Raw genomic sequence first — 26,684 nt, forward strand, 5'->3', positions numbered from 1 at the left:
GTCCACTGCATACAAGGCTAGGACCTAGTAGAGTGAAATTAGGGGAAGCTAAAGCATAAATTGTTTGCAACAAACTCACATCAGTTCCTGAAAAAGAATAAAACAGTCCATAAACGAAGTTCCGGTACGTCCTGCTGAGATAGTTCCAAAAGCAAAGGACCGTATGGCCCTACAGGTAATCAGTCCTCAGCACACAGCAAAGAAGGGTACAGGCTTCTCTGCTGACTTAGCGGGAAGCTGTGAGCTAAAATCATATCCGTTTACCTCTGTGCCTCCCTGTCTGGACTATAACTTAACTTAGGGCAGTGCTTCTCAACTTTCCTAATGCTGTGACCTTTTAATACACTTCCTCATGTTGTAGTGACTCCCCCAACCATACAATTATTTCATTGATACTTCATAACTGTAATTCTCTACTGTCGTGACTCATAATATAACTCTCTCTATCTTCTATGTGGCCCTGTGAAAGGGGTCTGAACCCACAGGTTGAGGACCATTGAGTTAGGGTGTTTCAGAGTTCTCATGAGCAGCTTTTGAGAAATGTCTCTTTAAACCCTTTGGCCACTTCTTAACCAGTCCCTTCTACTTTCCACACTAACCCTTTATCAGATTACAGTCTCTGAAAGGTCTCTGTCACACACTGCTTCTTCACTGCCAACCATCCACTGTTCATTTTTCTATTTGGTTATCTTCTTGTCACCAACTAAGTATTAGCAGTCTGAATGCCTACCTTACACACAGAAGTAAGTTGCTCCCTAAGTCTGCCCATTACCTTTTGTTTGTTTATGGTACCTGTGGTCCCTTAATTTAGAGCTGGCCCTTAACCTTCTAGATCTTTATTTCATGTTTTATTTCAACCAAGAACAGACAATAAGGTCTTGGTAAAAGTACAAATGTCCTTCGAAAACAAGGTGACTGAGGGTTGTGACACCTCCGAAAAAGCTACCTAGTGGCCTACCTGCGTTACTAAAGTGTCTCTTGTTGGGGTGACTGTAGTTATCTCTTGGATGTCCATGCATTTGTGGGCCATGGGAGGCAGGCAAATGAGGCTTCTGAGGATGAAGGTTGTGTGAGGTATGGGACTGAGATATCAGAGAATCCCGGCTTGAGCCCGAGGCCTCTGGTCGAAATGGTTTCTTACCACCAAGCGAATCATCTTTCTTCTTTTGTTCCTGGAAGAGTAAAAAAACGAAGAGCTTAGAACCCAGGCTTAAGTTCTGAGATCAGAATAAAGGTCACCTCCTGAACAGGTCCATCTTGCTCCTCTCTACCTTTGAACTGCCTTTTAGTAAATTCTTGCCAAAACTGTTTGTCAACTCCCATGGGCTTCCACAGCGGCAATCACCTAACAGGAGCTGGCAGTCTGCGGACTTTGACCTACTAGTTCATTGCAGGAAAACCAACCTCTACTTGTGAGAACACATGGAGGACAGCTAGGTGTCACTGTATACAGCCTGTCCCTGTGCACACAGCCAGGTAGTCAGCACTCTCAGAAGACTGCCACAGCCACACAAAATCCTGCTTACTAGGTTTCCAAGGCTAACTAGGCTAAAGAACTCCCAGCTGTCAAATGGGAAGAGTTAAAATCTGACCAGGAGGGGAAGGACTATTAAATTATTTGCTCTATATCTAAACCTTTTGCGTATAAAGAACAGAAAAAAACACTTTATTTGTTTCTGTCTTTTCTTTATTTGGCACATTATGAAAATATCTTCTCCATATTTCATTTGATGCTTGAGTAAGAAATTCATGGCTGTACCGTCCCATGATTATTGGCCAGCAGCCATGCCCACTGTAAGCATGTTTTAGCCTTTGGTTAGCCTTAAACTAAACTCTTGGAAGGAGAAGCACGCGTTCTACTCTGCTGACAAACTGTGAAAGCAACTGTGCTGGCTAGATTATGTCCACTTGATACATGCTGAGGTCATCTGAGAGAAGGAGCCTCCATTGAGGCTGGGCTCCTTAAGACTTAGCTGTAGGCAAGCCTGTAAGGCAGTTTCTTAATTACTGACTCATGGGGCAGGGCCCAGCCCATTGTAGGTGCAGCCATCCCTGGGCAGGTAGTCCTGAATTCTATAAAAAAGTAAGCCAAGGGGAGCAAGGCAACAGGCAGCACCCTCCATGGCCCCGCCTCCTGCCTCCAGGTCCTGCCATGTTTGAGTTCCTGTGCTGACTTCTTTCCTCACCTTTGCTCATGCTGTTTCATCCCAGCACTAGCAACCATAGCTAAGACAACTATCAGAGAAAGAAGATGACTCACTCGACATCCGTGTGTCCCTCAACCTCATCAACTGCTGTGAAGTTTGCCACCGTGTGCTCACTGTCAGATCCTCAACCCAACTTACTCTCCTGCCTAAGGGCCTTTCCCAACTATGCTCCCACCCATAGAAAAGTTATACTGATAGAGGCCGGTGAGATGCTCAGTGGTAAAAGCACTCAACACTAATGCTGACAGCCTGAGTCTAAGCCCGGATACACAGAGTATGTGGAAGGAGAAGGAAGAACAGACGACTGCAAGCTGTCCTTGGATAAGCGCTCATACTTGTACTCCCATGAACTGTCTTTCTTTCTCTCACTCACAAAATGAATAGACAAATATAAAAACTTTGACTAGAGTTTCACTAAGACACACTGTATTGTGCCTATTCTCACTATATCATATTCGTCAGTGTAAAGTTGAAAGATGAGCTGCTTGAGGGCATAATTCTCAGGTCAATAACCCAGCAAGTTCACATTACAACTATTTCTAAGTGCCCATGCTGGCCCTAGCATGACTACAGATGCTGAAGGCACAGCAATACATGAGAGACAGAGAGTCTCTGTGTTCGTGGGCCTGACACATTTGTGAATGTGGAATAATGTCCACAATTGCTCCTCAGTGGCTGATTTGGACATGGCCCATGTGGGACGGTAGCAGATCTACAGGAGAGCTTGCCTGCGTGAGAAGTAATGCTACAGCAGAAGCCAAGTCACCCTTATGGCCATCCCCATACAATACATACGTACTTATACAAAAGGGCAACAACTACTGGGCACTGCAAACTGTCTACTCCTTTAAGTGAGCAATTTGGAATCTTCTGTGTGAGGAGCTGGATGGATGCCAAGTACATGGGCCCACACAAGAATGGGACTTATGACAAGCCACATTACAAGCTAAAAAAAAAGGATATACATAAGAAGGAAGGGTCTAGAAAACAAGCATCCAGGTCATGAGATCACAGGTTAACAGATCCTTGTCAGGATTTAAAACCCTATTTGGCTCTAATGCATTGGTTATCTTACCTAATAAACAAAAGTTTTACTGTCTGCCTACTCATGGGAGTATGTTAGGAACTAATGAAATTACCTAGTATAATGAAAAATCACAGTCTATGACATTATGTCTGGACCATAGGTCACACACTCTGTGACCTGCGCTGGTTTTTGTCACCTTGCTTAGGCTGTACCAAATCCATGTAAAACACAGGCAAAGAGTCAATGGCCTATAGGGCACCAACAACCCCACGGATTGATCATTACCTCCCCAGAGAAAAACAAAACCTAAGGGGTTTCCTGTGGAACTGACTTGCAATAGTTGTATAAATTAGGACTACATTTGCGTTTTTACCTCCTCTTCTTGAGATCTTTTCTTATGAGCCATCTTATATAACTTATGTAGTTTTCGTGCATCAAATTCTGTAAACTTGGAAACAAAAATCCATAGGTTCCTAAAAGAAAAATAGTATTGGTAAATTAAACAATGTAAAAACTGATTTTGTTGTTGTTTTGTTCTGGTACTTCTCTCTTTTCTTTTCTTTTCTTTTCTTTTCTTTTCTTTTCTTTTCTTTTTTTGAGACAGGGTTTTTCTGTGTAGTCTTGGCTCTCCTCAAGAGAACTCAAGAGATCTGCCTGCCTCTGCCTACCAAGTGCTGGAATTTTTAATGTATGTTCCATCTTGCCTAGCTAAAAAGTGATTTTATAGATGGCAAACTACTAAATTTTGATGTAAAAGGTTATCCAAGTCCTTGCACTAAGCTGGGTCCACAAGAGCATACTACAATCCCGGGACTCATTGCCACTAAGGCCTGTCATCTCTAAGAGACTGCTGAAGGCCCTAGCGAGGCATTGCTGTATAGCATACATAGGAATGGCACAAAGAGGGTAATTACAGAGACGCTGGAAGTGACAGTAAGTTACCAACAGTGCTCTTTATCCAAGCTTTCCAGTGAGCACTTTCTCTATGCTGTGCTGGGCTGGGCCACCAAACAGTCAACATACTATGTCAGGTAGAGAGCCACTTAGCTTACTAAGGCCTCTCTTATAAAGAGCCACAGGCTTCTTGGCAAATTACAACAGACCCTACACATTCCCAGTGCCCTGGCTGTTCACTTTCAAGCCTCTGCTAAAGCCTTGGCTGTGTTCGTTTCACCATTTCCACTTAGCTCATCTACTCTCACAGTTCAAGGTCCCCAGCCTCCCTGGCCATCCTTGTGCAGATGTGCAAGGGTGTATGGTCTGAATGTGTTGTGTGCCATATGTGTGCCTGGTGCATGTAGAGGCTAGAAGGAGGTCTGAAGTTATACATGGTTATGAGCCATAACGAAGGGATTGAACCTGGGTTCTCTGGAAGAATGGCATTTGCTTTTATGGATGGACTGTCTCGCCATCCCTGTAGGCAGTTCCTTCATACAACTTCTAAAACTGCTTCTATACCTATTTTTAGATGGTTAGTTTCTATGGAAGTCATACCTTGTATTATTTTTGAACTTTTAAAAATCAAGGACGTTTTAATAAAAACGTGCTGGTGACCAGGTTTTAAACACCAACAGAACCAAGAGCATAGCAGAAAGCCAAAGATGACCTGCTACCATCCTTTAATCTGTTAGAAAGAAAGCGTTATATGCTAAGTAAAGTGGGGAAATGTAAACAGTGTTAAGCAGGAAGAAATGACTGTTGAAAACTATATTTTGTACTCAGGAAGTGTGGCATGCTATCACTAGCATCATGACGAAATTTCTGAAAACCGATGTTTCACTCAAGAGCCATCCACTAAGCCAGAGATGCATTAACCACGAAGCACATGGGCTAAAGGTAAATACAGTTTATGGAAATACACTTAACATTACTTTTTCAACATTTCCTCTAGTACTGGGAACTAAGGCCAGGGCTTTGTACAAGCTACAAAGCCACGTCCCTCGAGTCTCACTAGGCTGGCCAATCTGACCCTAAGTCAAACTACAGGCCTCCTGTCTCAACAGTTTGGGTGGCTGCACCTCCCATCTTGACGATTATCACAGTTGCTTTCCAGGGTTGCCATTTGCTCTGAGTAACTACGGGAGATGTCCATGTTCTGAAAATCATGACACTGATCCTTCAGGAGGAAAATGACACCCTTATCCTCACGTGATGGGTCACAGTCAAAATGCAGATACACTAAATGCTCCATACAAGAACACCTGCAGGCTAGGGACAGTGAGTATATATGAAACAAAGAGGAAGTTTATATTTGATTTGCTTCCCATTTAAAGACATGTCATTACCTATGTTTATGAATATTTTAAAATCTAAAATCCTTCTGATTCTAAGCATCTCTGATAAGGGATAGGCAACCTGTTTATAAATTAACATGCAAGTCATAATGTCTTGCATTAATTTCAGTTACTACTAGAGTTTTTTTATTAGGGAGATGAAAATGGAGAACTCAAGTTCATGTGCTTATAACCTTTGCTTCGCTTTACGTGTTAGACCTGTTTTAGCTCTTTTTTTTGTGTCAGGTTGGGAAAAGAGAACATGAATGAGAAAGTCCTGACCAGATTGGACTGTTATGCTTTTCCTTGGTAGATGACTGATTTGGGAGGGCCCAGCCCACTGAGTGGTGCCATTTCTCAGCATGTGGTTCTGGGTGAGCAAGCCACAAGGGGCAAACCAGTGAGCAGCACTGCTCCGAAGTCTCTGCTTCAGTTCCTGTCTCCAGGCTCCTGCTCTGCTTTCGGCCTCACCTTTCAGCAGTGAAAGGTGACCTAAGAGTCATAAGCTGAAATAAACACATTCCTCCCTAGCTTGATGGTGGCCCTGGTATTGTATCACAGTGACAAAACAGTAACTAAGATAGTTATGGAGCCAGCCCATTTCTTATAGTAGACTTAATAACACTAACCTGAGATGAGGAAAGTATTATTCTGGTTTGTGTCTTATGGGTTTAAAGCAAATATTCTGACAACAAGCCAGAAAGCCCGTTACTGTTGTTGTTGTTATTATTATATTATTACCACTATTATTACTATTGCTATTATTATTACTATTATCATCATCCTCATATAAACCACATTAATGGTACATCAAAAGAAAAGGCTGGACTTTACAAAGTGGCTTATTTCATGAAAAGGAAGCTGAGGCCTAAGGTTATACTGTCAACAAATGAATCCCGTTGGCAAAAGAGTAAGTAACCATGCAATCTATTTTTAAAAACAGAGCACACTCGCACATTGTCAAATCAAACTGGGCAGAATCAAGGCCAGAGTGGGTTACCTCCTCCACAATTTGATGTGCTCCTGGTCTGAGTAAGCTTTAAGGCACTCGGCTATGCGGTCTCCAATTTTGAGCAGGCAGTTCCTGGTGTGTTCCAGCTGTTCTTGCACACTGAGCCCTTTGTCAGGTTTGTCCAACTGTTTCAGTGCCTTCTTCACAGGCCTCATCCTCTCCTTACACTGCAACAAGCCAAAAGAGCATGAGTCATGTCAAAGAATGCTTAACAGGTCCACACACTGAGGTCCAGGAAAGACACCCACCCTCATGCTGCGTGTCACTATGAGAGGAGTGGGAACACCCGTGGAATGGGACAAGTGCAGAGACACAGAATTCCGAGGTGTAAGTGCCGTCACCATATCCGGGATTAGATGAGGACCTTTGATACCTGACTTAGCCTCTCTGAATGTTCTTTCCCCATCTGCAAGAGAGCTGTGGCCACGAAGAAGGTCAAATGTAAACAGTACTATAGGGTTAACCTGAAAACCGCGATCATAAAGTTTCTTAATAATGAAACAACAAAACTACTATATACTCTGTGGTAGTCTCCTCAGCTAGAAACTCATGGGCATTTTCAGTAGTTAACTTCAGTTTTTATAATGGAATAAAGAGACACTACAAATTAGGAAACACTGTTTCAGTGAGTGGGAATAAAAAATGTACCAACGATTTCTACAGAACATATAAATTACCCTGCAGCTCAAGCTAGTCTGATCTTGCTATGTGGCCCAGACTGGCCTCGAGTTTGTGATCTTCCTGCCTCTGTGTCCACAGTGGTCAGGTGACAAGCATGTACCACCAGACTTAGTCACATATGTGGCTAGTATGAACAAGACCCTTGGTTCAAAACATATTAACACAAAAAAACCGGAAAGTGGCACCACAGAAGCATCAGATATTGCTTTATTTCTAAACAGCGCAATAAGGAAGAACAGGGAATAATGAATGTATTCATTATCCAATTCATTCATTCATTCATGTTTCTAGTACCTAGGTGAACATAATGCTCACAGAATATAAGAAAACTGTCTTCATTGCAAAGAAAGAAAACCATAGGCATATGCAAATAGGTTTTAGGGTCTACAGAGAAAGGCCAAACACAGAACATCACAGAATTGGGTCAATATTCTCCCTTCTATTGTCAGCCCAAGACAAAGACATTTCCCGTTGCAAAAAACGACAGCTTTTTCTTTAGCCTGAAAGAGTTGCTGAAGTGAGCCATGACTTGTAAGGTTTGGAAAGAGAATAGAGTTGTGGAATGGATAAAGGCTGGCAGCCCCTTCCCAGGCTCCCAGAAGTGAGTGTGTCCTGGTCCAACTCTCAGCTTCATAGCGTGGAAGCAGGTACGGTCTAGAGCTTTACCACCTTAGCCAAAGCCCTTCTCCTCAACAGTTGGCGCGTCTTAAGCCACCACTCTAGCCACAGGGCCACAGTCACCACCTCATACATCATAAGAGCCCCTGCCACTCTGGCATGCATGTCCCTTTCTTCTCCCATTCCCATATGCTTCCTTCAGAACCCACTTCAAACATTACTCCCTGGACCTGCCTCACCAGATCAGATTCCCTTCTTGCTGGATCTCCAGGGACTCCTCTCTCGCCTCTATACCCTATCTATCACAGGGGCATCAACATGATTCAGGGAGTTAGCTATCTAGTCAGCTTGGTCATGGATCCTACTTTCACTATAAACAATAGAAGAATAAGAAATTTCTTCTTTAAGACAGGGTCTCCAAATGTTGTTTCCTGACTGGCACATTTCTATTTCCCAAGTGCCACAGAGAACCCCTCTAAACTCTGCAAGTGTGTGGTACACATAAACTCATGCAGGCCCACACATACTCTCAAAAACAGAAATATAAGACACCCTACTGGTTCAGCCTACAATCTGTAAACATAACAAGGACATGCTTGCAAAGCAACACAGCAGCGTTTACCCTAACTGAAGCTCTGTGGCTGCACCTGGGAAGACAGAGCACAGCGAGCATTGTGTCCAAGCATCAGCATCCTCCGTTTCAAGACTTACAATGCTGAAGGTTTCCTGGTCCAGATCATCGTCTTCATCCTCCCCGATGGGAACAGGCTCACTTCCTGCTGTAATGTGCACAGGACCCTGAGATCGCTTTGATTTACTTGAAGACTTGCCATCACCACCTTTGACCTTTTCAAAGAGTTACAAAGAGTCATGATCACTAAATAATCTTAAAATCTAGGCAGAGTTCTGTTTGTTTGTTTTATTTGGTGACGGTGGTGGTGGTACTGTTTTATATGACTGTGTGTGTATCTGTATGGGTTTATGTGCTCCACATCTGTGCATGAACATGAAAAGGCCATAGAGGGTGCCAGATCTCCAGAAACTGGAGTCATAAACACTGTGAATCAGAACGTGGGTGGGTGCTGCGAACTGAACCTGGGTCCTCTGCAAGACCAGTGCTTTGCTAGAGCAGGGAAATGATGACCTCAATTCACACAAACTTAAAAGATTAATACCTAAATTCTAAGTATTCCCATTTCTGTCTAAAGGTACTCAACTACAGCTTTGAGTTTATCAATATAATTTACAGAAATTTCATGAAGAAACTAAGGATTTAAACAGAACTCCTAATTACCATGCAGCAAGCTTTATTAACAGCTACAGTCTGGTCCAGGAATGCATATTAACTGTAACTGACAGAAGCCAAGAGAAACAAGCATGGAGACCAAAATAATGTAGATTCAAAGCCTTCAGAGGGACACACACAGATTATTTAGGAAAATTTGATACAGATTAAATACAAATTTTAAAAAAGCATGGAGGAGGTGTGTCTGGAAAGATAGTCCTAGAGTTAACAATGCTTGATCTTACAAAGAGGATCCTGGCATGGTTTCCAGGACCTTCATGGAGGCTCAGAAATGCCCAGGGAATCTGACACCTCTGTAAGCTCCTGCCTGCATGTGGTTCACCTGAATATAGTCAGGCAGACATGTGCACACAAAGAAAACATAAAAATATTTTTAAATAAAACTCACAAAAGCACAACAGCATGGTCTCACATCAACTTTACAGTAGGCATTCTGAGGAGTGGGAACAGGAAGAGGAACTGGACAAGGGGAGATGCAGCAGTGCCCGAAAGGGGAAAAGCCAGCTGAAGTAAACATGAAAAAACGTGAAACTGCCAAGCATATTTAACCTCAACACAAAGAAATCAGAGGCATGAGGATCTTTGTGAGTTCCAGGTCAGGAGGGTTATATAGTGAAACCCTGTCTCAAAAATAACTCAACAAAACCAAACCAAACTGAGAACAAAAACAAAAACAAAACAAAAGGAAACATTATTTTGTAGGAACACTGATGCAAAAGACTTCATCCCCTTTACCCAGCACAGCTTACTCTTATTGCAAAGCCTTAGCATTATTCTTGTATTTGTGTAGCTGTGCCCTTAATTCATGTGTAGTCCATGTGTCCAGTGTCCACAAGGTGAGAAGAGGACATTACATCCCCGAGAACTGGAGTTACTACAGATGGGTGCAAGCCACCACATGGGAGCTGGGAACTGAATCCATGTTCTGTGCAAGAGCAGAAAATGCTTTTAACCACAGCATAGTTTTTAACATGAAAAACTAGAAAGTAATTTTAGTATGAGACCTAAATAGCTTCTACTACACAACAGCCAAATTATCTAATAAGAACTACTTTAGCACCTGTTCTTCAGTGGTAAGGTAGTGCAATAAATATACTCTTGTGTGGAGAGAAGAGGCTACCCAATGGTCTGAGCTAAGCAGTATTTTATATTTATAGTCATATTCCAAGGGGAAATTTACAAAAGTTAACGTCAAAAAGGTAAGATGGCGAGTGCTAGAAAGGTGACTCGTGGATTATGAACACTGCCCACTCTTCTTAAGGCCCAGAGGTCCAGTCCCAGAACCCTCATGGTGGCTCACAAGCACCTGTAGCTTCAGTTCCAGGAGTCAATGCCCTCTTCTGGCTTCTTTGGGAACCAGACACACATGTAATATATAAATATATGCAAGCAAAACATCCATACACATAAAACTTAATTAAAATCGTAAAAAACAGTGAAGGTGTCAGTAGATGGCAGAGTTATAGCTGTGATTTGCTTGAAGCAATGCTAAGGGCTCATTACAAACAACTCTCTTCACATCTACCTAGTAATGAAACCATATCAATTCTATGGTTTGGAATGACTTCCTGAAACTCCCAACATGAAGGCCTTTACCCAGGTCTTCTACTCCAGTGTCTGCTGCTGATATGTGGTATCTGGTTGGAACCCTCAACTCCTCAGGTCTGCAGTATATGTAGACAGTTTTCTTCTGTCATAGTCTAAGAAGCTGTACATGATTCTCTCTCACTTATCCCATCTCATCTCATACACTTCTGCCCAAATGTGTAATGGCAGACCAAATAAAGGTCTTCTACATTACAACAGCTCAAGACTGCCTAGCTCCCTTTCCTGTGAGAAGGGTGCAGGCATCCCTTACGCAGACCAACCTTCCTTCCTAGATACACTCAAAGACAGTTCTCCCAGGGGTTATACTTCATGTTATATGAAATCTTGTATGCTGAGTACCTTCTCTTTCTTGTCTTTGGACTTCTTCCTCTCTTTGTCTCCTTCCCTGTCCTTCCGAGAGCTCACTGGTTTCTCTTTGTTCTCCTTGTTCTCTTTCTTCTTCTGCTTTTTTTTCGTTGGACTTTTTTCTAGACCATCATCCTAGGAAGCAGAAAACCGCACATTTCTCAATCTTGGCTTCCTAGTTTGTTTCTAAAGAAAGCAGCATTGGACCAGGGCTCATCAGTGACTTCAGTCATTTCCATTAAGAGCCTACCAGCACTGCAGAACTTGTAGAACTCTCAGTCCACTAGATTTGTACAGGCAGACACTGTTACACTCTCTGATCCAATTCTCAAAGTAACTCTCAAAAGCACTGACCAGATGGAGTTCAGCTCAGTAAATACACTTGTACAGGATGCATGAGGCCCTGAGTTAGATCCCAAGAACCACCCACCCCACGCCCCTAAAACAACAGCATTACTGTTTCTACTCCACAAACAGAAAAAAAAACCAAGGACCAAAGAAACATTACACCTGCCCTACTACGTGTCAACTAGTACTGATGAGGCTGTCAGTACCTGAATTCATGTACTTGAGTTCAAATCTATGTTGGTCCTTATAGCCACTGGGGGCCCTTCTGGAGGCATTGTCACATATTACTCTCAGAACAATAAGACTAAAATCAGACTTGTCACTGAGTGACAAGGCACTTCCACTTTCTGCAAACTGGATTACAAGCTGGCAAGCCAATGGCTACACTCAGCCTCTAAAGGCCCTCCAACTAACTGAACCGCATTATAATGTAAGTCTTGAGTTCCCTGTTAACCAGTTTCTACAAATTTCTTTCATTCTCTAAAACAAAGAGAATTACCAACTGCCATTTGTCATGATTCAGCTATGTTGGAATCTGTAACTGCTTACTTAAGAGGAGCAACTACTATGGTGGTCTGAATAATAATGGCCCACATAGGCTCACATATTTGGATGCTTAAGTCACCAGAGAGTGGAATCTCTGATAGGAACAGAAAGATTAGGAGGTGCGATCTTATTGGGGGAGGTATGTCACAGGGTGTGGGCTCTGAAGTTTCAAAAGCCCCTACCAGGCCTAGTCTCTCCCTCTCCCTCTCCTCTCCCCCAGCCTCTGGTTGAGGTTCAGGATGTAGCTCTCAGCTCCTTCTCTTAGCACCACGCCTATGACTGCTGCCATGCTCTCTACCAAACCTTGGAAGCTCTAAGCAACCCCCCAATTAAATGCTCTCTTTTGTATGGTAGGCTTGATCGTGGTGTCTCTTCACAGTAATGCAGTGACTAAGAGACAGTATTTCCCTCTGGCAGGCTAGGTAAAGACAGACAATATACTGTTATTTTACTCTTCTGTCTATGAACAGACACGACCCATGCCTTCCCAGGTCTCGTACCTTCACTTCCCCCTCTTCAGATGGGTTGTCGGAGTGTCGAGGCGACGCTGGCTCCAGCCCGTGCTCGTCCTTCAGCCTGGGGGCTTTGTTCTCCTTCTTTACTCGAGGCTTCCGCTTCTTTAGTTTGGCCTAGAAAATAAAAATACGGCAAAACTACAAATCAGCCCCAACCCATTAGCAGGAGCACGAAATACAGCTGATGCAGTAACAACCACTTAATCCAAAGAGGATAACTTAGGAACACAAAAGGATAAGCAATTGTACCTCAAAGAAAATAAAATCTGGATAAAACAAACCTCCTAGCTTCTAGCTAGGCCACACCACTTTAAATTTCTTGAAACTACTGATTTCATGTTTTGGAATTCACTAAAGGTAAAAGCCCCAGAAAAGGTTCAAACAGTTCAAGTACAAAAATATACTTAACATTAAAGATGACGACAGTATAACACCTGAAAATTACGAATCTAAACTCAGAAAAAGCTTAAAATATTGTTGATCTAGCCAATCAAAGTATGATCTAGCTTGTCTCTAGAACTTAGTATTTCATGTATCACATTCCTGCCATACTATCTACAGAGTGATACTGTATACTTGAAATACTATTGTATAAAAATACCAAATGGAAGTGCAGTGATTTTTTTCATGTAAGTTTTACTTATTGTGCACACATGCACACAGAACACAGCTAGGGAGGACCTAAGCAGCAGCCCACACAAAGGCTGGCTATGCAAGCTGGTTTTAAGCTTAGGTTTTCTCTTTTCTGACTCCTCATCCTGGGGAGGTAAAGAAAAGAAACTTCCAATGGATTCATTAGCAACTTGGGGTTTTTCAGTGAGCCAGTGTAATCAAAACTGAAGTCCAATTTCTGAAATTAGTTTGGAATGCAACAGCCCGCTCCTGGAATCCATTATCACAGCCACCCAGTCAGATACCTAAACATGAGAACTATGGCCCCAACTGAGGACACAGAATAGGAAAGAGTAAAGGCAGGTCTGGACCACTGCCAGTCCAAAGAGATGAAGACTACAATACTGGTACAATACTTAAGTGGAATTGTAAGAAATGTGCCAAGATATTGCGTTCAATCACTAGATGAACATTTTGTTCTTAGCAAGCAACCTGCCCTATGAAACCCCAAAGCGTGTCTAAGCATGAGAGGGCAGGATGCTCTCTCAGCAGGGTTCCAGGCTGCCCTGGGGAAGCCGGCTGATACTGCATGCACTCGCTCACCTCCTCTCCGCTGGCCACGGTGCCCTTCTTCTCCAGACCCTTCCTGAGCAGCTTCAGCAAGTAGTCCACTCGGGTCTGCAGCTGCTTCCCCTGCGGCTTTTTATCCGTCTCCACTGGTAGAATCTTCAACAGGAAAGGAAGAGAAGCACACGCCACCACCCACAGCCCGGTTAGTGAATCCGGACAAATAGAGACAACAAAGAATTCAGCACATTTCTTTCCCTCCCAACCTCCCAAAACACAGATTAAAGCCTCAGATCCTATTCTCATGTCCATGGCTCCCAGTCACTGAAAATCCCTCATGAGCCATTCTCGTTTTACAAAATGGGATGGAGAAATCCAGCTCTCCCACTGGCTCCTACCTGTGCTGTTAACAGGGTAGAACAACTCAGGTAGGAGGGGCTTGTGGCTTCATCTGCTAGAGCATCCCAGCCGACGTGGATTTCCTCCTTCCAGGAGCAGGGAATCCCTGGAGCTAGGTTAAAGCTTTGTTTTAGATTGAAAATGCTTCTTAGAGCATTGCCGGAGAGCACTGAGCTATGCCAGGACATGATCTGATCCGTCTACCGCAGCTGGACCTCTCCGGCCAGACTCGATTTGGTCTCAGTGCTTCTACAGGGTGCTGTCACCCTCCTAAAACCAGATGGGATGAGCAGTGTTTAATGTGCCAGGACAAAGCCCTGATAGGAGCACACATAGAGTGCATCCAGTCAGCTGCCCTTGTTTACAGCTCTGAGCACGGCCCTGTTATACTTGCAATAGATAGGGTGGGAGGCTCAATTTTGTGGAAGAAAGTACAAATTCATTACAAAAATACCAAGGTGACACTCATTCTCTGTGTACAGAACTGAAAAAAATTAGGTTAAACGATGGGCCAACAAAAGTAGGGCCCAGGAATGCTTCAGTCCTAAGAAACTGACCCTGGTATCTGCTGTAATGAAATTTGGCCTGTGAGAAGTATTAGAATTTTAAGATTTCTCCTATAATTTCTCCTGGTTGTCGTCTTTCCTTTTATTATCATCTATGAGACATGCCACAGTTCACTAAAGATGGTAACTTTCCCAGAATAAAGAAACCCCCTCTTGAAACAGTTAAAGATAAGTCACCAATACAAAGATACCACACAACAGATGTAGAGCTCTCCAGCACTGCACGCACTCACTTTATCAGTTAGCTTTAGCTCTGGGTCTGTCTTAATTAGCTCCCAATTTCCATAGCCATGTTCATAGATTCCAAGCAACAGACGAGAATCGTCCTCCACGCCCCACTCGACGTCAAAATGTGCTGCTTTGACTCGGCAGGTTAGGCAGTACCTACAGGGGTTCGAACACAGAGGCCTGAGAAGAGGGGCCTTTCCAGCAGTTAGAGAGGTGTTACTCAACCACACGCAGCTCTAACCTCAGTCTATGTCCAGCCAGCCATGCAGGGACGGTAAAGACACTCACTTTTTTTTTTCCTCAGGGTCCACAGGGATAGATTTATGCAGCATCTCAAACTCTTCTTCGTGTTGGATAATGGACTTCACGTTCACCTGAACCCCAGAGATCTTGATTGTTGGGCCTCTTCTCTTGCCTGGTCCTTTCCCTAAAGGTTATAAGTTTTATATTCCTTAAGGAAACAAGCTATTTATTGTCAAATTCTGAGATAGTCTCTCTCTATAGACTCCAGAGTATTATTAGATCAAAAACATAATTTATAAGAGAAACTGTTTTCAACTAATATTTATAAAATAAATTTTAAGCAGTATTTTAACATTTAGTTTTAAATATGTATTGGAATTTATACCCGTAACTTTCTTGTTTATCCTTCTTTACTGTACACCTGATACAGCTAACTCAGGATTCTGAAGGCATACTCATGCTTTAGATGATTCGTGTTTCCCTTCAGTCACTTTCTGCAGGAGCAGAGTGCATGCAAACAGTTAGCACACTGCAGTCATATGGACTGACCTGCACAGCAGGCCTGAGAAGACTACTCTGAAATCAAAACTAATCTGCAATTGAAAATAAAACCACTCTGGCCAGAGCCTAAGCTGACAACTACAAGATAACCAAGACACCACTTTATTTTGTGAGAACAAAGATGGTTCTTAGTAGAAAAATGAGAAAGAACAGGAATATCAACAGTTTATGTAAAACAACACATAAACATCTATCTTAAAAGATGCAAATGAATTCACTAAAAGAAAAATGAGTTCCTTTCTCCCCTGCTGGGCTATCAAAAATCCAAACAAACATCTGCTAGGTATGGTGGTGTAGACCTTTAATCACAGCACTCAGCATGCAGAAGGTGGTGGAGCTCTGAGTTCCAGGGCAGCCTGGTCTACATAGTGAGTTCCAGAACAGCTTGGTCTACATAGAGAAAACCTGTTTCACAAACAAATACCAAAATGTTAAGAAGCCATTCTGTCTGGGAGCCTTGTCCATAGGCACTACCAAACATCTGCTGGTAGAACCAGACCCACACAGGAAAACCTGGCCATACCAAAGCAAACTCGTATATATTTACCCCAGGACCCACTTCTAAAATTTATAATCTCAGTTCTAGAAATCCACCTTAAAGATACTCTGGCAACAGTACAAAGTAGAATGTTTAAGAGGTTACATTAATTTCTTGTAACTTCACTGATGTGAAAACACTGAAGACTCACTACTTAGAATGGAGAGACAGAGAAGATGAAACGTAAACACCACCTCAACACAGCATGCTATGCAGAACATAACATCAACAAAATTCTGTTACTTTTTTTTTTGAAACAAGCACTAAAATAAATTCAAACCTTACCAGGACAGTGGCCTAAGATGAAGGATGTACACAGAGGCACACAAGAATGAGAACAACCCTCTTTTACATGATTTTTTTCTGCTACACTTTTGACTTTAAAGTGTTTCAGTGTAAATATTTTTTATCTCTGAGAAAATGACAACACTACGTCACGCATGGCACTGCTGCAATGGCAGCACTGGAGAGGCTGAACAAGAGAACCACCAGGACTCTGACGCTACCTTGAGCTACAGTGGAAACCAGACAAGCCAGCGCTACATAGCAAGATCCTATCAAGAAAGGTGGGACATTAAAACAGGCAGGTGGACAGATCAATCAAAATGAGAAAGGTGATCCCTAAAATAAAAATATATGAAAGGAAAGTCTGAATTCAATTGATGACACAATCACACATGGAAAAAAGAACTGTTCATGAATTATAAACTCAAAGAGACACGCAAAGAAATAAAGCTTTGCATGTGGAAGTCTTATGAATGATAAGGTTAATACTGAAGGCCAGGCATGGCGATGCACACCTTTAGTCTCAGTACTCAGGATGCAGAGGCAGACAGATCCCTGTAAGTTCAAAGCCACCAGGGCTACATAGAGTGATCCTGTCTTAAAACATACACATACACACACATGACTAATACTGATATTTAGAAATGTATATATACAGTGCAGGGAAAACAGGTACATAATTATATTAACGTTTTAAAGAATAGAATCAATAGTCTTACACTGAAATGTAATGTAGAGCCTGGCCTCTCTAAATATGGTTGGTATAGTACATAGGTAATAGAAGTTTAGTGGAGGTAAGTCAATGTCAAGAAGCAATAAGCCATAACAAGGACAGGAGCATGTATAAGGGAAAAAAGGCCATGCGTTACAATAAGGGAGGAAATCTCCAACAACAACAACACAACACAACACAACAGTGCACAGAATCCCTTAGACTTGTGTATATAAAATGACAACAACCAATACTAGTACACAGGAAACTGAGTTTTATAGGGATTGCACAAACACTTCTGCTTGAATTAGACACCTCCTCAAGGAGGGTATCCACACTGTTGCTATAAACCTGATCAACAGCCCACAGCTGGGGCAGTCACAGGCTAGTGGAGACTCTACTTCTGTTGTTTTGCTAGACAGTGTCAACTGCTTTCCAAACTTTTACATTTTACCCATACATTAGAGCTACTAAGCTTTGGCCCAACTGTTTGCAGTGAGCAGACTCCTAACTGGTCACAGCGCTGAGACTGAGTGAGTGTTGAGTGTTCAGCCCTGAACAGGACATCTCTATTCTTCATTACCCTTCCAAGGCTCAAGGAATATGGTGGACCATTGTGGAATGAGGGGGTTGCTGAAAAGAAGGTTAAGAGCTGGCGACCAGGGAAGAGTGTCATATTAATGGTCTTCTGGACTCAAAGCAGCTGCGGTTCACCTGCATGAGCTAGGACCCCTCAATATTCCACCACAGTCAGAAAAGTAGGTTGTATGACCCCATCCCACCATCCTGAAGGAGCAATTGGCAGCTAATGGTTGTTGGGAGAAGAGAAACTATTCTCTTCAGTGGTACAGCCACTGATAATGCTGATGGTCCACTAAAGAACCCACAACCCCTCGCGGAGCTCGCTGAGTCACGAAACAATGTCGGATGTACCCGGGGAAGGTGTTCAGAGAAGGAGTCAGTGCAGGGAGAGGGGGGACTGACCACGATGTTACACATTATATACTCGCATGAACTTGGCAGCAAATAAAAATAAAACATAATAAAAATAAAACAAGAAAGAGGAATATCTGTTTGTTGGTTCTTTTAATAATTACTTTTAATTTCTCAGCTGGGACTGTGCTTAAAACCGAGTCAGATCCCCTGCACTGTGTAGAACCAGGTGTGGTGATCCACTCCCAAGATCTCACCAGTAAACAGTTAGGGTTAACCTTAGCTACATAGTGAATTCATGGTAGCCTGGATTACATGAGACCCTGCCTTAAAAATACAATCATAAGGGAACTGGAGAGAGATGGCTCAGTGGTTAAGAGCACTGACTGTTCTTCCAAAGGTCCCGAGTTCAATTCCCAGAAACAACAGAGTCGCTCACAACCAACTATAAAGGGATCTGATGGCCTCTTCTGGTGTATCTGAAAACAGTGACATTGTACTCACATACATAAGATAAATAAAACTTTTAAAAAAAAAGGAAAAAAACACAACAAAAAAAGTGAATTCATGAACTTAAAGTTGAGTGTTCAAATCATTCAAACTATCACATTTCTGTTACAAAAATAAACTAAAACAGTTCCACTATATCTGAAATATTTTTAAATTTTGCTAATTTCTAAAATATCCTTAAAAGTGAAACTCAGAGTAAAACGCGTTTCTTTACTTGATAAGAACAGCTAACACTGTAAACCTGACTCTAGACAAGCACTGTAATGTATGGGATGGTTAATCTTCCAAACCCTCTGGTTACTGTGAGGGCGTATAACTACCCGAGGGTAAGTAACTAAGAAAAAGTAGAATGGAACTTTTAGACAACTAGCCGCCTTCTAACCCTGAGCTCCCCAGGGGAGAACTGTCAGAGGGTAGTGTTAGTAAGCAGAACAAGGAGGAAGAAAAGAAAGGGGTAAGTGACCCAGACGGACAAGGCCTGGGGAACCCATGAGGACACCTGCTTTTCTGAGTGACCACTTCAGTGCCCTGCTTATAAAACAGTTTTTCTTCAAAAGGGGGTGCTGGTTAATATTTTCAGTGGTATCTGCTACAGTCATCTAGGAAGAGAGAATTCTCAAATGAGGAGATATCTACAACAGATTGGTCTGGAGGCCTGTCTCTGGGGAACTTTCTTCTCGCTTCCTCTATTCTATTCTATTCTATTCTATTCTATTGATTGATTGATTGATTGATTGATTGATTGATTGAGACAGGGTTTCTCTGTGTAGCCCTGGCTGTCCTGGAACTCACTCTGTAGATCAGGCTGGCCTCAAACTCACAGAGATCCACCTGCTTCCTCCAGAGTGCTGAGATTAAATACGTGTGCTGCCACTGCCCAGCTGGGCATTTTCTTGATTAACGACTAATGTGTGAGGCCTCCACCCACTTTGGATGGTGGCACCCCTGAGCAGGTTGGCCCTAGGTTCTATAAGAAAAGCAAGCTGAAGAAGCTCGGGAAGGAAGCGAGTAAAGACTGTTTGTTCCTCCATGGCTCCTGCCTCTGCTCCTGCTTGAGTTGCTTGCCTGAGTCCCTTGATAATGAACTCTGAACTGTAAACTATAAGAAACCCGATCCTACCAACATGGTTTTGGTCAGTGTGTCACCATATGACTAAGGAGGACACGAGGACAGCGCATGCTCTGTTGCGGTGAAGAACCAGACCATGTTGGGTTTCAGAGGAATAAGGAAGACATCCAAACAGCTGAACACCATATGCAGAAATTAATTTGCCACTCAAGTATGAGCCCAGAAGACAGCGCTGCAAGCAATGTAGACTATGGAGGCCAAATTCAAAACGTTCCAGAAAGGACAATAGTAGAAGCTGGATGACAGGCCACTCTTGTGATATTTTAGTAAGATGCTGGCTATCTTCTGCCTTTGTCCTAAGAACTTAGCTAAGGGTAAATAACGGGGTAATGAGCAGGAGGAGTGGCACGCACCTTTAATCCTAGCACTGGAAGGCAGAGACTTTGTCTGGGTGTGAAACCAATCTGGTCTATACATCAAATGATGAATGAATTTCTTTGGTGGAGGAAATTTCAAGCCTGAATAATGTTGAGGCTGAGGCATAGTTATTATTGACATTCATTCAAGTCTAAGATGAAAAAGAGCAAGTGGGCAGAAAAATACAAAGTGAACTATTTGGAGAGAAAAGGGTCCCCAGGAAACATAGTGTCCCAGCCAAGGCTGTGTTAACAAAGCTGCAGTTGTTAGAGATGAGGGCCACTAAGGAAGAGACCTGCACTAAGAGAATTAGGGTAAGATCTACTCAGCTAAGCTTCCAATTTGCAAAATGCCTAAGGAGTTTTCTGCTCCTAGAAAGCAGCTGCAAACCAAAGCTCCTACTATCGTGGTTCAGGCACAGGAGAGCCCATCCCAACTAAGCAAACACAGCAGTGTCTTCCGTGTGATAATGGCTTTAGAGGCATGACAGATGCAAGAGTGGAGGTATATGGATTCCTCCTCCATGACTTCAGATAGCCACTGAAGCCAGGAAGCATGTGGAACAGAAATCTCTTCCAGGCTGGGAGAAGCCACGTGTGAAGCTGTGAAGATGAATCTTGGATTGAAATGCAGACTCAAAAATGATAAGGAGATGCCACGGCATGAGACAAGCGCCTACGAAAGTACATACAGAGACTGGAACCAGCTGAAAAGATAGATGTCTGTGACAGACAGCAAAGCTGGAGGAGTAGATCCACTGATATGGGACAAGAAAGCTCCAAGATTTGGTGTTTACCCTCGTGGATCTTGCTTTGGTCCAGGATTTCCTATGTCTGCGTTCCTACCTTTTGCAATTGTAATGTATATTCTGTTCTGTGGGGAGCAGACAAGACACCCTGCATGAAAGAAGTTCTTTGTGGGAAGCCACATGTGCCGTTGCAGAGTGGCACTGACTACTGCTGGCCACCACGCATAAGATTGGACAAACAACCAATATGTACATATGCAGTAAAGTTTTTTGCAAAGACACTGCCTGGCCCAGGCATGATAATGAGGTTCTGTAAGGTACTGAGAGTATAACCAATCAGATGTGAGACATGCAAATGAGGTATGATAATGAGGTTCTGTGAGGTACTGAGAGAGAGTAGCCAATCAGATGAGGAACATGCAAATGAGGCTTAGTGCATAACCATTCCGGGTGTGAGACACGCCCCTCCTAGGCCTATAAAAGCAGCACCAGTTCTGGGCTCGAAGTCTTTTCGCCTCTACAATCAAGCTCTCCCAATAAACGTGTGCAGAAGGATCCTGTTGCAGTGTCGTTCTTCCTGGCCAGTCGAGCGCGCGCAAGAGTTCTTAGTAAATGTGTACTGTTGACATGGTCAGTCATGTCAAAGACTCCAAAGCCTCAACCTTAGAGGAGCTATGAACCTTCCCCAGTTGAGGTTCAGAGCTATGGCAAAGTCTTCCTATGGGTCTGAGTGTGTACCGAAATTGCCCACCACAGTTCTCCCCCACCCCCTGGATACTTATGGTCTGAACATGGCTCCCCTTCAGGGATTAGCTAACCCCATCTCATTGATCCACCTGTATCCCATAAACTGTGACTCCTTGTTGGTATGTAATAACCCTGGTTCCTTGCTCAGCTGTATGCAATTACCCTGCCTCCCTGCTCAGCTGTATGTTATAAACACTCTCTGAGAGTCCACTGCTGTGGCTTCTCCATCAGAGAGCCTAGTTCACCTGATCCCAGCTTTTCTTCATAACCTTGAGACCCCCAGTCAGGTCAATTCCTGAAGTCATACAAGGACACAGTACTGTTCCTTTGTATACTAGAAGTACATAGCTTACTTTTTTATTTTATACAGGATTACAGTTAACAAATTGCATTGAGTCTTAAAAGAGATGACTTTGGGTTTAAACAGTGTTGAGACTGTGACAGACTATGGGAACTAAAGCATTTTGCAATATGGCAACAAGTCTATAGGGCCCTGGTAGTACAATATGGTGGTTGGAATAAGAAGTGTTTCCAGGATAGGGTATCTGAACTCTTGGTCTCCAGTTAGTGGTGCTGTTTAGGGAGGTTTAGTTGGCATTGCCTTGTTGGTCGAAGTACATCACGTGGTGTGGACTTTGAAATTATATGGCCTTGAGCTACCTCCAGTTTGCTCTTTCTGCTTGAGGCTTAGTGTTGAGAATGAGAGCTCTCAGCTTCCTGATTCTGCCACCACACTTAACTACTATGAACCTTCCAAAACTATAAGCCAAAATAAATTCTTTATAAACTGGTTTTAGTTATGGTGTTTTACCACAGTGAAAGAATTAAAGCATCAGGCAAAAACTCTTTTCTGGTTTTTTAGAGGAAAGAAAATATATGTACAACCCAATTACAACAAATTAGAGTGCCATGAAAATCTCAATAAACCAAAGTGTTTTCACTACTTGTCTATACTTGTCCAACACTTATAATTCATGTGTGTATACACACACACACACTCTCTCTCTCTCACTCACTCTCTCTAAATGTCTTACGACTGCTATAATATAGAAATATACCTATCATCATGTTTAGTCTATAATAATCCTTCAAGGCCAAAATATTGAGATGACCATTCTACTTTGCATCGTTCAGCCAAGTTTACTCTTTTCACAGCAGCGTCAGAAAATTGTCTTGGCTTGTTCATCACATCATACATTCTCTTCCCCTGAGAGGAGATAGATGGGGTCTCAACACAGCTCACAGAAAAGCAACTCAAAATAGACAAGTGCAAGCACCAGGCACACCTGGCTATCAGTACTGTTATTAAAAGCCCTGAAATAGAAATTCTAGTGCATGTGCACCAGATACACAAGCTTTGCTTCCTGAATTACACTTGCTGACTTACCTTCACTGGTGCTTTCTTTCAGTTGCTCCTCATATTCCTGCATTGCTGACACACAGCTATTATGAATCAGCTCCCCCAGGCGTTTCAAGTCTGCCACAGACTTGTCAACTAGCTCAGCATCACGTGCTATGCACTCTAGCCTGAAAGAAGAAGATGGAGACACTGGGCCCTCTTTTCTGAATACTGCATGAATATCACTAGATCTCACAAGTGCTTGCTCTTGAAAGATACCTGCTGTATAGGTCAGTCCAAGGCCAACAAGAGCCTTGTCTAATAACTAAAGTACATCCATTTCCATCACCAAAACTTGCCTTGGGATAGCCCACAGAACATCAGCCATAAACATCAGAAGAATCAGGTCCTGAGTTTACTTTACGAATGAGCTATCTGCAACTGTTAGCATGTGAAGTGTCTAAAGACTGCACACACTAGTTTGCCTTTCTGTTCATTTTCATTTATCCTATACTCCACTACAATGCATCAAACCAAGCACATAAATCCACTATATTAAAGCCAGGTTGTCTAATGGACCACAGACCCATTTTGCCACATCCAATGGGTTTTAAACTAACTTCTTCAAAGGGGAGAATTTTGCATCTAGATGCAAAAAAAAAAAAAAAAAAAAAAAAGAAAAGAAAAGAAAGAAAGAAAGAAAGAAAGCCTTCTATCTTCTATAAGTAAAAACAAGGATAGAATCTATTATTGGTCTTACCTTTCAAGAGGGAGACCAAACTTCTTATAAGCCTTGATGAACCTAAGAATATGATCAACAAAATTAATTAAAACACACAAGTATTAACTGTATAAATCCCACAATATCCTGTCATGAAGTATGAGCCACAAACTGTCATGAGACTGGCACAATCCATGCAGCAAGTAAGCGACAATTGAGTGTTTCTGAGTGGGTGAACCTAACACATTCTCAAGCTCTATTCAAAGCAGATGCCAAGTTTATCCTCAGTGACAGATCAGGACCTAGAAACTGCCACTACAAGGAGCCAGGACACAACAGCTCAACTATGATGAAACTCTAACATCATTACTTGACCATCTCAGTCTACTAACTCTATGCTGAGCTCTGAGTCAGAGTATTTTTCATTATTTATGATTGATGATATAGTTCTAAGATTTCTATGGCTCTGACAAATACTTTTTAAAATTAAGCAGAATATATATATATACACACACACACAATATGTACACACACACTAATTGAAAATGTACACAAAGCTATTTAGGAACCTATTGGCATTGCCCATCCTTGCTTCCAATGGACTTCTCCAGTCTCTGCATTCAGTCACGCTGATCCCTGCCATCATCCCATCACCATCTCACCAACACTAGATGCTGCAGCACATCACCTCTATCACAGTAATATACCAAGTTACTGTGACAGAATGGTTGTGTAGCCATGGAAGGAAGGAGACTAAGAAACAAGGAACTGAGACGCAGCAACAGGATTAAAGATGACAATAGCTAAATAACAGTATGAAATAAAGAATTTGAATACAAACCTTAGTAATGGGCTAAATATGAAAGTGAACCTGAGGGTTCTTTCTCAACCCTACATTTCTCCTTAATATAAAATGAAATATTTTATGCCTGAAATAGTAAACCTTGAGATTCAATTATAATAAGGAAGCTAAGACACAGCTCTTGCCTAGCATGCACAAGGCCTTGGGCTCAACCCAGCTCTGAAAACAGTGGTAATGATCTTCAGCGGCACAAAAATAACAAAACCACCAACAGAACCTGGCAAAACCAGCTCCAAGGGAGACCTAGACATTATAAAGGTCTGCAGCCCATCTAAGGTATTTGTGCAAAAAAATGGCTGAGTCTCAGCAAGAGCCAAGAGCTTTCTGTTAGTGCAACTTGCTTTACTATCAATGCCTTCTCTCTAGAGCCACCATAACCTGGAGAAACCATCATCAACTGTGCGCCCTGGGGATGGCAGCTGGCAGCAAAGATGAATCTGAGGCAACTCGGAACTCTCTCAGGTGAAGGGATGCACGACTATGCATCCCTAGAAGTACGACTGTCAGGTTTGTCTTTTTCATTTTTTCATTAATCACTATTGCTCTTGGTGTCCACCACCATCGTCATCATCATCATGTGTATAGGTGTTCTGACCTCACATGTGTCTGTGTTCTGAGTGTATACTTGGTGACTAGGGAGGCCAGAACAGGAAGTCAGATGCCCTGGAACCAGAGTTACAGAAGCTTGTAAGCTGTTATGTGGATGCTGTGAATCAAATGTGGGACTTCTGCCACAAGAGCCAGTGCTCTTAACTGCTGGGCCATGTCCAGGTTTGTGTGTGTGTGTGTGTGTGTGTGTGTGTGTGTGTGTGTGTATGTGTGTGAGTGTGAATTAGAACTCTTTGTGGAGATACAAAGGTCATTGGTAATAGTTGCAAAGGTTTAATATACCAGTGGCCTGGGGCACATCACTTGGAGATAATAAGGCAATGGTCAAAAAAAAAAAAAAATCAAAAAACCTGGGAATAAGATGCCACCAGAACATCCTGAAAGCCTCTGATGTACTCTCAGGAATCAAAAAGACCACATGTTTGCAGGTCGGCACAAGGGCAAAGGAAAAATCCGTGACTTCACTGCTGCATGTGCAGATCTTCAAGGTCAGAGAAGAGCTGAGAGCAGCCTCACAGAGCACTAACCCAAGATCTCCACCATGCTGGTAAGAGGTTAGAAGACCTGCTAGGTTGGATCTCTGCCTGTCATTTGCTAATCACACTGCTAATGGAGCAGAGACTTCAAAGGACATGACAACAAACTTTACAAAACATTTGAGGGAGTTCGGCGAATAGCAGCAAACTGACTAGTGGGGGGAAAGATGAGGTCCAGAATTACCATAGTACAGTACTTAAAACATCTGATTTTTCAAATAAAAACAAAATTAAGGCCTGTGGGATCACAAATACAGCGCATACAGAAGGAGGACACAGGCTATCAAGAACACTGTACTTTAACAAGTCTGGCACCTGAACTTATGAGACAACAATCTGCTAGCAAGTTATAGCTAAAGAATGAAAGAGTCACCTAGGAGACGGTCATCAGAAGTATAAACTAGAGAACTGGATGGCAGTTCAATGGTGGAGCCCTTGTCCAGCATGCATGCAACCTTGGAGATGATTCCAAGAGTGTGAAAGGAAAGGAACAAATAGAAAACTTTCACAAGGAGACAAATAGGAGAAAAAGAATCAATAAACTTGAAAACAGAAACAGAAAAGAAGGGCTGGTGAGATGGCTCAGTGGGTAAGAGCACTGACTGTTCTTCTGAAGGTCCTGAGTTCAATTCCCAGCAAACACATGGTGGCTTACAACCACCCATAATGAGACCTGATGCCCTCTTCTGGTACATCTGAAGACAGCTACAGTATACTTCTGTATGACAATAAATAAATCTTTGGTCCACAGTGAGTGGGGCTGAGAGAGCGGGATCGATCAGAGTGAGCAGAGGTCGTAAAAAATATTCAGTTCCCAACAACCACATGAAGGCTCACAACCATCTGTACAGCTACGGTGTATCCCTATACATAAAATAAATAAATCTTAAAAAAGAAAGAAAGAAAGAAAGAAAGAAAGAAAGAAAGAAAGAAAGAAAGAAAGAAAGAAAGAAAGAAAGAGAAAAGAAAATAAGATAGCCAGAAATGGAAAAATAA

At 42.5% G+C, this 26,684-nt stretch overlaps 1 protein-coding gene across 1 annotated transcript in view; it reads right to left on the reverse strand.

Moving 5' to 3' along the window:
• The window catches only part of Chd2 (chromodomain helicase DNA binding protein 2), a 115,095-nt gene that overhangs the window by 13,976 nt on the left and 74,435 nt on the right, over positions 1-26,684 (reverse strand). The window contains exons 27-37 of the mRNA NM_001081345.2: positions 23,721-23,762; positions 23,009-23,148; positions 15,147-15,285; positions 14,864-15,014; positions 13,702-13,824; positions 12,472-12,600; positions 11,072-11,212; positions 8,530-8,664; positions 6,508-6,686; positions 3,608-3,707; positions 959-1,172 (exon numbers count right to left, since the gene is read on the reverse strand). Of these exons, the coding sequence (NP_001074814.2) occupies positions 959-1,172; positions 3,608-3,707; positions 6,508-6,686; positions 8,530-8,664; positions 11,072-11,212; positions 12,472-12,600; positions 13,702-13,824; positions 14,864-15,014; positions 15,147-15,285; positions 23,009-23,148; positions 23,721-23,762 (1,493 nt within the window). The remainder of the gene's footprint in view (positions 1-958; positions 1,173-3,607; positions 3,708-6,507; positions 6,687-8,529; positions 8,665-11,071; positions 11,213-12,471; positions 12,601-13,701; positions 13,825-14,863; positions 15,015-15,146; positions 15,286-23,008; positions 23,149-23,720; positions 23,763-26,684) is intronic.

Source organism: Mus musculus, chromosome 7 (assembly GCF_000001635.26).
Source record: "Mus musculus strain C57BL/6J chromosome 7, GRCm38.p6 C57BL/6J".
Classification (NCBI taxonomy): domain Eukaryota; kingdom Metazoa; phylum Chordata; class Mammalia; order Rodentia; family Muridae; genus Mus; species Mus musculus.